Raw genomic sequence first — 11468 nt, forward strand, 5'->3', positions numbered from 1 at the left:
TGGCTGTGCTGTCGCATCTCCTTCCATTGTACCAATCCTGCCTGAGAGCCCTAAGCGTGACGATGGCTGTGTGCTACAGGGACGTGATATCCCGAGACAACAGCTTTGGCCATACAAGGAAACTGCCATAAGTTGGGAGGTTTAGTTAAATCAATGCAGTGTGATTTAGCTTAAGACACTTCAGACACTGTGGTTAGCAATGAACAACACTCACGGTACCACTGTAAGCAGCACTGTACGCCTGAGCACTGTGCTGCCATCAGCAGAGCTTTCACCCTGGTAGCAAAAGAGCAAAGCACCGGGTTATCTCTGCAAATCGTCCATAAAGCTGATGCGTCTCTGGTTCAGATGTCAAATCTGTGGCCAAAGCAAGACACAGACAACACCAGCTGTGCATCACTTTGCTATCAGCTGCAGACACAGCCTTCTGAGCCCGGGGGGCTTGGCTGACACGGGGGACTGACTGAGGAGCAGCTGGATGGAGCTGAACCCAGGACGACGGAGAGGATATTTACAGGAGAGGGAAGCGCTGGAGAGAAGAGATCATTACTGCCTTGTTGTGCCTCGTAAGGGAATTCTGCTTCCAGATTGTTAAAAGTTTCATTAATATTACATCTTGTATGATTTGAGATGATCAGACGAAAGGGGCTGCAGGAGTACACAGTGTCAGCGGGATGGTTGTGCTCTGACCTGCCGTGTGAATGTGAAATATTCCCAAAGCACAGATCCACACTCACGATCCCTGCACAGCTCTGGATATGAGTGTCACATATGAGCCGTAGCTTTGTGAAGAAATGTGAATTTAATTTCTGATGTTTTCCGCTTCCCCCCTTAGTTTTCTAGTCCTAATTAGTAGAATTAAGAACAAATTAAGACTGCTCGAGAAATGAAGTATCATATGGTTAGTAGCTAGATTAAATGTTAGACAAATTTATGGAGGATTAAAGCATTTTGTTTCTTTATCATTCTTTATCCTGCAGGAATTACAACTACCCACTTAATACTGGATGCTGGAATTCTCCCAATGTTTTTTAATATATTATGCACTGTGATCCAGTCTTTGAGACTAGCCTTACCAAAGTCACACAATTTATCTAGTGAAGGGCTGACCTGAATGTGTTTGCCAGAGCTCCGGCTTATTTTTTATTTTAAGCTGGTTTACTTGGATTGAAAAAATCCAGTATTAGCCAAAATTTAGTTTTGTTAATTAAAAACATTCAAGAGAGCAATTGGTGACAAGAGCTCTAGTGGAAGAGAAACAAGTAATGAGAAGAAAGTGTCGAACTGTCACCTAGACCCGGGGGAGGACTGGGAGTGCTTGTTGGTTCAGTCAGGCTGCTTCAGAAGCTGAGAAAATGATAAATTCTTTCATTAGGGGTATGTTTTGCTGCGTGTTGGTATTTCCACCCATGAGCTGGATGCTTGGTGGGGATCTCGGGGATCTCCTGAGAATGGTAGAGGGATTTGGCTTTTCACCGTGGAACCGGGATGAGGAGGGCTGGAGAGATGCCCACCACTGCCAGTCAGCCCTGCTGCCCTAGACCAGCCCTCCTGTGGGTCCCTGTCCCTCCAAACCTGAGCTGGGCGGGGAGCTTCAGGCTAGCACAAAATCCAGACACTTGCACTTGCCCAAATATATCACAACATTAATGGCAGGGTGCTGCAGGCTGTCACTCTCTCCTTGTGCTGCCCACCCATCTTCCAGGCACCCAGCCTGCAATCAGGTTGGCCCCTGCAGATCTCTACTAGCTTCACTGCAGTTCTAGTCCAGATAAAGACCTGCCCACATGGATCTGGTATCAGGATCATAAAGTGAGGCTGTGTCTCTGCTCAGAACAGGCGCTGTGTTTATTACTGAGATATACTGAATTACAGACACTTTCAACACTTACATAGTAATAATTCAGCTCATTGCTGTCACCACCTAGAAATGCTGTTGCGTTTATCCCATTGAGAGAACTAAGCAGATAAAATACTTCTAAATTTCCAGCACTACTTTCAGATTGTTTGCAAGATACAGGACACAAAATAATACTGCGTGAAACTTAAAGTGATGTGGGATTCATTTCCCTAGTACAAGGAACGTTGTCTCTAACCTCAGTGGCACAATTCAGCATTCATGGCAAAAATAATTTCACATAATAATAGGGAAGTAAATATAGGGAGTAACAGTGAGTGAGGCTGGTGTGGAACATACATAGATAAATTTAGGCATAAGACAACTATATGATTGTAAGACAGAAACTGAGACATATGGTTTCTGGTTACATTAAAAATTAAGAGCTAAATACTGTATGCCCCAAGGAAAAACATTTCCCAGAGCGTCTTCTGCTTCAGGAATTCTGCCAGACCGAGCAGGAGTGTTCAACACAGGCTAAAAGAGTGAGTGTGCATGAAACTTCAGTATCAGCTCAGCAAACCTTCTGAGCACAGCCTGGCCCATTCTCCTAGCCAATTTTGGAGTCCTTCCCTCATTCTGGGTAGGCTGAGGGGATTCAGATGTAAGGATGTACTGAGTTAGACGTGCGTATTTAGAACTAAGGCAACATGTCCTGCAATTTGGTAGCCACGGAATTTGAAGAAAATCCTGAAGACCTGTATCAAGTGCAGACAGCACCTGGTCAAAGGAGCAGTTCTAGGGACTGCACGTGGGACTGCTTAGCAACTGCCACAACTGCGAGGTCCTCTGTCCTTCCCCATTACCTCCCAGCGATTAACCGCGCAGTTACCACTCTGCACTCAGTTTTGCTCCCCTAGTTTTCTGCTGCTTTAGGAAGCTGAATTTTGTTAGGAAGCCATTTTTTCAGCTCAGGCCGTGCCTTGGCACTGCCCCCAGGATGTGAGAGCTCTCAGGAGGTTGCTGACTCCAAGAACCACAGCAGTGATACAAATATTGGCGCTGTTGAACTGTTTCACCGCTCGTGCTGGTAGCCAAATTGTCCACAGAACAGCCTAGAGCTACTTGGATAGCCAGTTTGGTATCTCCTGGATAACTCCTATTAGAAATAACAGGCCAAATTCTGGTTGCAGTTATACTACTGAATATCTGAAACGCTCATTCCGAGTCCTGACTGCAACATCTGTTGATTGAAAGCATTCAGCTTTTGCAGATCTTTTTAGCAAGAAATTAGGCCAGCTGCTGTAGCGTAAGAGCAGCCACAGGTACAGCAGATGTCGTTTCCTCGACTCAGAAAACCCGTTTCCTCTGGGGCACTCTGTGCTCTGCAGCAGCAATCTGGTTTTGCTCAGACTTTGATGTTATCAGTCCCTAATCCCTGCCACACCAGACAGTCTTTGGCTGCAGTCTCCCATGCTGTGGAATTAAAGCCACCAGACTGGGTTTTTGCTACATACGCGTCCTCATAATATTTTATTGGCCTATATTTCCACTGGGCCTAAACCAGCTTTGAACACTCTGCTCTCGAATGTGAATGAGCACAGCTGAGCTCGCAAGAACGTTGTTTTAAAAGTGAGTATTTGACAGTATTGTAATATTTCAGTATCTGAGATCTTATCCTGTGACTCTATACAGCAAGGGTACAGAGAAAGTGAAAACGGAGCCTTGAGTAGCTCGACAGGACAACTGTGGATTTTCCAGGTTTTACAGCTGTGCACAGGAGTGAACAGCACCGTGGATCCTGCTGACTACAGGCTGATGTCAGAAGCCTCTCCTTTCTGAGGGACATTGTCTTAATCTCACAAAAATCACTTGCTTTTGCTGTCCTCTGCATGATTTCATCATCAATGGTGTAGACTCCTGACTACTGTTACTGTACCACATGAGCCACAAATCCTGCCCTTAGTCATATGAGTACACATCTGAAATACTTTCCTGCTGGTGCCAGTGCGTTTGCACTCCTGAAATCAAGGGCAAAATTTAATTCAGCAAGACTGACCAAATGGCCTATCTCAGGGCCCATGGGAGGCTTCCTCTTGCACTGCAGTACTCATTTCCAGTGCTTCATCTCCTTTCTCAGTATCAATCTTACTACTTCCTGCTAAGAGGACCAAAGAAAGGTTTTGCAGAATTCACGAGGTATTTAAATCCTCATTATTGTGAGAAAAGAGACTAACAGAATGCAAAAATCACTAATTCAGTCTAAGCCATCTTGTCTTGCTTCTCTGTTCTGGAGATCAGAGCAGAACTCACATTGTGGGATCCTTTTGCCACACATGTGGACTTTTTATCTGTCCTGAGGGTGACACTTTTGCACGGCCTTTCAGTTCCAGCAAGGGGTCTGGTGGGTGAACCTCCTTCCCCTGCTTTTAGTGAAAGAGCAGGTCCTGACACAGCCCCAGTAGGGCTATGGCTTTCTGAGAAAATAACTCTTTGGGCTGGAAGCACAAGTACATCGCTTCTTCATGAATCCTGAAAAGGCTGAATCACATCAATGGCAGCGTGACAGGCCCAACGCATTTCCACTGTGGTTCCAGCAAGAGAAAGTTATTTAATAAAAACTGTACATTTACACTGGAAGACGTCCAGGCCCATTGTCAGGAGGATGGATGATTTATTCCCCTTTATGTTGAAGCTTTCCTAATTTGGTTTTAAGTCCAGGCCCCCATGCACCTCCCGCTCTGTGACTACGGCCTCCTGACCAGGGAGCACAAACTGCTTTGTACTACATTCCCCAGCATCATTTTCATAATGGAATTATGTTTTTCCAACATTGGTTTCCTTTTGTGCCAAATAGGAACCACACATTTAGGGGCTTCAGAGTCCTTTGTAAATACTTGAGTTTTGGGCTTCTGTGCAGCTTGAACTGCTTAAAACTTAACCAGAAGCAAACATGTGGTCACATACAGTGCAGAAGAGTGCTGACACCAGGCTGGTTTTGTGAGATAAAAGAAAACTGGCAATCTGAAATGAGTAAAAAATGGTACTTTGCCGTGGGGGACAGATGAGTATTTCTATCATAGTACACAGTGGCTTTTGGCAAATGAATGTAGGGCAAAGTTGTTAAAAAAACGTTCTTTCATAGTCTAAACCCCGGATCGTTAAATACACCCTTAAATAACTTAATGTGTGTATCTATGATTCAGTCTTCAGCTGTAAACTTTTTAAAGTGTGATTTCTGGTTCTGCAGAGTCTGGACGCTTTCCAGACTGTAGCAGATATTGGATTTCTCCTGCTCTATTTTCAAGAAATACAATTTCTATAAAATAGAAAATATCCCTTAGCTTGAAAGGAGGGAAAGGAAATTATTTTAAAGAGCGCTCAGGATTCCCACGAAAACATAAATCATCTACAGTGTTTCTATCCTCTTCTAACTATTAATGGTATTAAAAAACCCCTCTTTTGGTTAAGCCAGATTGAGTTTCCCGGTGCCTGCTATTAAATTGCAGTCCTGAATATTCAGTGGTAAAATGCTCTGACTTATCCTTCCAGTAAACTTCAGCAATGCACAGATCTGTGTGGCAAGGGTTAAGGCATAATTTGATCCTGATTGTATTCACAGGAACGCTTCATTTGGAGCTTCTGAACTAAATCAGCTTGCGATGTGATGCTGTCTGCTTAGGCTCCAGAAAGACCGAAAATGTCAGTGATCCCTTCGCTTGCTGGTGCCCAGGTTTGCACGCACAGTCAGCCTCACATGAAACAGGAGGGTGAACCCCCAGTCTGGCTGGGATTTGTTTTCTCATGTGCATGTTTATGGTGTCTGCTTGGTTGTTTTAATCTCATCAGCCAAATTTTGTTTCCCTTGGTGACAAACGGAAGTAGCCTGACTGAAGTTGCCACACGATTTACCCTTCTGTATCAAAGGTGTTTTGATAACGGCACCAGAGCCTGGTGGAAATATTAACGGCTAATGTAAACAGTGCGGTCCTGGGTCACATATCTTGTTTTACAAATGTTCATACCCAAATTCTAAACAGTTTCTATTCTGCTTGTCAGGTGAATATATGTCGCAGAATTAAACAAACGTAGTATTTTATATGGAACGCTGTTCCTGTAAGTATGTCCCTTTTGGTCCCTTGGAATAAAACACTAAGTCTGAATTGTTTTTAAAAAATCAGTGTCTTGCCTTTCTTCATTTCTTAACTCACAAAAGGCTACTAAAAAGCCACTTATTTCTGGGGACATAGAGTTAATGTCGACAGTTCACACAGGAAAAGGAAGGTAGAGATGTGCATTGATTCATTGCCATTACTTCAATCGAGGTGCCCAAAAAGCCTAGAACGAGACTCCTGCTGGGTCTCCTATGAGCTGGGAATATTTCCTCTGGCACCACAGATTTTTCTGAGCAATCTTCAGTGAGGTAATTTATTTTCCATACGTCTCGCTTCTCTAGCTGTAAGAAAGGAAAATGGTCCTTGCCTACCTCACGGAAGTATTGCACACCACAAGAATAAAACCATTAAAATTCATAAAGCACCAGGTACTTCAGTGCATTAAAGAGAACAAGATGACCCTTAGCCTGAGGATTTATAGTTTTAAATATGGAAGAAAATATACTTTCATGAGCCTTGCAGTGCTTGCACCAGAAAACTTGAATATAATTAAGGCAGATTTGTACATCAATGTGGTAATAACGTGGCAGCTAAAGAGAGCAGCATCTTCAGGAGAGCATTTCCTGCACAGCTTCAGCCTCCCAGCTGCTCCTGAATGACTTTGTCCTTAGCCTGGATCCCAGCACTTGGCCAACAGAGGGACAGGGTGTGCAAGGGGAGATCCCTGCACAGGTACAGAGGTGAAGTGCCCAGTGGGACAGATATCTTCCACAGGCAGCAGAAGATGTGTTTGGTTTAGAGCTGGATCAGACGAAAGCAAAAATCCAGACATTTAAGGCCAAAGCAGCACTAAAGATTTGAGGCCCGTAGACTAATGAATGTTGAAAACACTTCTGTTTTGCTGCGTTCAGTGGCCTCTGTACAGATTGAACTGGAGGAAATCCGTAGGGACAGATTCTCACCCACAGATCTTGTCCCCAGTCTCTTGGGGCTCTCTTTAGAAAGGAAGTCTTTCAAGTAGTTCTTTTTAACGTTTGACTTGTGGATACAACGATTGAGGCATGAAATTCAGTATGTTGATGAGTTTATGTCTGTCCTGCTTGATGTGGAGTTTAGAGCCATTTCAGAATTATGCGGTATAGCATCACTGTTATGTCCTAATCGAGTCATGTGCGCTGGAGGTTTTATTGCTGGTTTTTAACGTAACAGAAAAATACACAGAGGAAGCACTGCCTGCAAAACAGTGCAGAACAATAATGTGATTATGGATTAGTGTTGCAATGTTTAGGATGACCGTGGGGCTCTGCAGTAGTTCTTGGTTTCATTTGCTGCTAAGTCAGTACATTCTTAAATTTCTGATTAAAACCACTTATAAAAGCAAAATCCTCACCCCAAAATTCCAGACATTCAAATTCTAACAGCATCCTCCCTGCCAAAAATTCCAGACCTGACAATGTCATATATAATATCACAAGAAATAATAATGTATCTCATTATTTCCAAGTGGCTTCAAATCTGAAATCAGTGAGGGTGAATACGTGTATCACCATGCCAAGATCCTAAGATTCCTGCTCTTAAAACAAACCCCACAATTATGTCATATATATCATCTCCCCACTTGTACATTTAGCATTCTTCATTTGCAGAATACCAGATGTTTCCTGTGTAAACTTCTGTGCACATATGCAATTGATAAATTGAGAGGAAATTAATGAATTGAGAAGATAAGCCAATCTGGGCCTAAAAAGATGGTCTCCAGCTGTGAATGGAAGTGATTTACCATTGAGCTGAAGGATCAGCTTTTCTAGCTCAAACCAGCAGATACATCATTACATTTAATCCAGACTTCCACATAGATATTTAGGAGTTTTGCAATTGACTTCAGCAGAGCCAGGATTTCACCCATGGTGTTTGCCTAGGCTGAGAGCCCATTCCCCACAGTTGTGTTATTCTGATTTATTTATTTAGTAAATGTGGTTAGCTCTGTAGTGGAGGAATAAAAACCATCAGTTTGTGCACTTGGGATAGAGAGATTGCAGCTGTGACTGCTGCTTATCACAGCAAAAGGGGAGAGCTTTAATCTCTCCTTTTAAGCTTCCATAATAAGAGTGGTGCCCTGGCCCGGTGGTGTTGACACCTGCCCAAACCAGTGAAGATTTTAAGGTTTCGCGGGCTAAAAGCCCATGCCTGGTTGGAAACATGAATACCTGAAATATGCATCCAAAAGACTATAATTTGCTCAGGTTATTCATGTAGGAAGTGAAATTATAGATGATATTTGCAGATGCTTGCACAGCAAGTGCTCAACCTCTGGGAAGATTTGGCTTTGGTATGAAAATCAGAGCATCTACCATGCATTTTTCAGGGTGTTCTCTGCATAAAGCGTGCATTTTCTGAGGATTTCTGAGTAAATATGTTATTTGTTTAGTATATAAGTGTCTTTAAAAACACGTGATTATTTTTGGACTTTAATCTTGACAGTACAGTACCTATAACTGTGCCTTCTGAAAAAGTTCCCACTCCAGAAGGCGATTACTTGCTCGTTGAAGAAATAGTGTCTTAGTGAGAAAGACTCTCATTTCTTTATTAGCCATTGATTGCTTTATGCTTTTCACAAAGATATTTGCAAACGTCTTATTAAAGCAGCAGACCCAAAAGAGTGGAAAAGCATAATCTGTTCTAACACTCAGTGAAGCCAACTGGACTTCATGAGAAGTCATTCCAGTTGGAGTAAAATAACCTGTAAAGCTATGGGTTGTGTTAGATTTAGAAGACTGAACACAGATATGACAAAGATCAGGTATTAGGAGGAATTGGATATTAGGAGGAATTTCTTTACTGAAAGAGGTGTCAAGCACTGGAAAAGACTGCCCAGGGCGGTGGTGGAGTCACCATCCCTGGAGGTGTTCAAAAGATGGGAAGGTGTCATGCTCAGGGACGTGGTCTAGCGGTGGACTTAGTAGGGCTGGATCCATGGTTGGACTTGATGATCTTGAAGGTCTTTTCCAACCAAAGCCATTCTGTGATCCTGTGTTTAAGATCAGGACACAGTATTTTACCTGCAATGAGTCTTAGCAGAATAAAGCGTTCTCAGAACTCCCCACTAAACCTGCGGTGTGCAGGGACAGCCAGACAGAGAGGGAGACAAGATTGTAACTCCAGTCTCAGGTTCCAGTCACACAGACATGTGGTCATTTTATGCAGACATAATACTATAAAACTGAATGTGAATTTTGCATGCCCAAATGACTTTTGTCTGACTTGTCTCCATGAACTTGCTCTGGGTAAAGCAACTGGGATGGTTCGAGGAAGGGAATGGGAACCTATGTGAGGGACGCCCTTTCCAGAGGCAGCTGTGAGGTCAGTCTGGAGGTAACACTGCACCGTATGTCCCACTGTTCCCTTCCCTGTCCAACAGCAAGGCCTCAGAAACAGCTCCGCATGCCTGAAAGGGTTCCCAAACACTGCCACTATGAAGATAATAAGATTACACTTTTCTTAAATTCCCTTTTACTTCTATCAGGCTCAGAGCTACTCCATCCTACTAAGGGATTCAAAGCTCTGGTACCTTGCTCAGTTCCTTCCTCTCGGTGTAGGATTTCTAGTCCTTTATGCAGCAGAATCAGAATAACATGACTTAACAGTGCATCACAGACACACATTAATTCCACTGCACGTGTGTCACAGCAAAGTCACTGGGAGATGCAGATGCCATGAAGTGGGCATCTTCCCATTGCAGGTGGAGATGGTGGTTTGTGGAAAGCTACAAAACAGAGTGCACTCTGCAGTGCTCCATGACTGATAGAGGTTGGCCCATTCTCAGTGAGACGCTGATACTGATAGAAACACAATGGGTTTCAGACGGCCGGGCTAAGTGCGATGTGGAGGAGAGAAAAAAAGATCTGTGTAAGCTTTTCATCCCAGTTCATTCTGACTTGAGGTCCCAGTAAGTCTAATTAAAGTACTTTGTGTGCTGATGCCCTGTCAGGGTCAGAAATTTTACTTTTTGAAAGACAAACTCTGCAACATTTTTAATTTTAATAAGTCAAACTCCAAAGAGAAGTCTTCATGTTTTAGACACACACTGGTCCTAGACACCCCTACCCAGTATTGGATGAGATCACCAACTTGAGAAACTACCAACTAAAGGCAAAACTTGGTCTTTCTGCATAAGCAAAATAAATCTGAGGCACATCCTATGTTCAGCCAGGAAACTAAACCCACCAGCACCTGAAATGTTGGGACAAAGAGGGATATTCAGGCAAGGCTATAGAAATACCATCAGTGCTGTAATGCTGGTCTGAAAGAACAACCCTCCCTTCTGCCAGGCAGAGTAAAACAAACAAGAAAAAGGCACAAAGCAGAACAAATAATGTGACAAAAATAAGGAATTAAAAGATCACAACAGTGGTCTAATTGCACCCTTTGTCTGAGAGTTGCTATGAGCAGTTGTAACAACACTTTTAAGAATTATATCCTGAAACATGTGGATTTCAGCTCTTATATTTTTGCCTATTACAACTGTCTGCCCTTATTTAAACTAACATCACATTTTAATATCCTCTTGGCCTTAATAATAGATTTCATGATGAGCTCCACAGGCTACCTGTGATTCTGTGGGGGTAAAAAAGCCCAACCTACCCCAATGTTGTTAGTACTTCTGACACATTTGGTGACCATGAATTTAAATTTTACTAGAAACAGCCAGTATAAACATCTGATAACTTGAAAATATTATTTTTTTTCTTGTCTCTTTTTCTGGATTTAAACAAAACGCTCATCCTTAGGTTCAAACTTATCCTCAGGGCACAGTTCCTCATGCAGTTCAGTACAAAACTTTACTTTCAGAAAGCAGAAAGAATGAATGTGGTTACCGGATTAAGTCGAGCAGTGCATCTGCAGAGCTCATGATGGGCTTTCCACCCTCTTCAGTGCTCTCCTTCTGTGCGGCTCCACCAGGATGGATAATGGAGACCATAATTATTCCCACAATCACAGCCACGAAGGTTGTCCACAGGTAGTAAGTGACGGTTATGATACCCAATCGACTGGAAGTCTTGGCATCCAGGGCTGCTAGCCCAGACATTAAGCTGTGGCAAGAAAGCACAACATATATAGCATCTTTTGCATAATAGTATTGCAACTGAAAACCTAATTTCCTGACTATTCCAGTTTACCTGCTCCTCTCAGAACTGCCTGCATATCAGTGTTTTTAGAATCTTGCCATGGACAACAAAGCTGTCGCCTCTGTGTCTTAAGGGATGTTTCCCAGTCACTGTGTGAGACCCTGGCTACTTGAAGGAGCTCACAAGCTCAGGCTGTACACACAGGGACTGAAGCTCGAGGGATAGTTTTACACAAGCTCACTTCACGGGAGCAATGGCAATAATCATCACACAAACGTAGGCAGGAAACTCTACACATAATTTTACAGAATTCTAGAATAATTCAGGTCAGAAGGGACCTCTGAAGGAAATCTGGTCAAGCCCCTTACCCCTTCCTGTGCAAAGCCAGAC

At 43.1% G+C, this 11468-nt stretch overlaps 1 protein-coding gene across 1 annotated transcript in view; it reads right to left on the reverse strand.

Annotated features, from left to right (window-relative positions):
• LOC104546867 (excitatory amino acid transporter 5-like) overlaps positions 1–11042 on the reverse strand; it is a gene marked incomplete at its 5' end in the record, with an annotated part of 35216 nt that extends 24174 nt beyond the window's left edge. Inside the window, one exon of the mRNA XM_010192369.1 lies at positions 10827–11042. Coding sequence (XP_010190671.1) covers positions 10827–11042 — 216 coding nt within the window. The remainder of the gene's footprint in view (positions 1–10826) is intronic.
• Positions 11043–11468: the final 426 nt, after the last annotated feature.

Source organism: Mesitornis unicolor, unplaced genomic scaffold, assembly GCF_000695765.1.
Source record: "Mesitornis unicolor isolate BGI_N332 unplaced genomic scaffold, ASM69576v1 scaffold16009, whole genome shotgun sequence".
NCBI lineage: Eukaryota > Metazoa > Chordata > Aves > Mesitornithiformes > Mesitornithidae > Mesitornis > Mesitornis unicolor.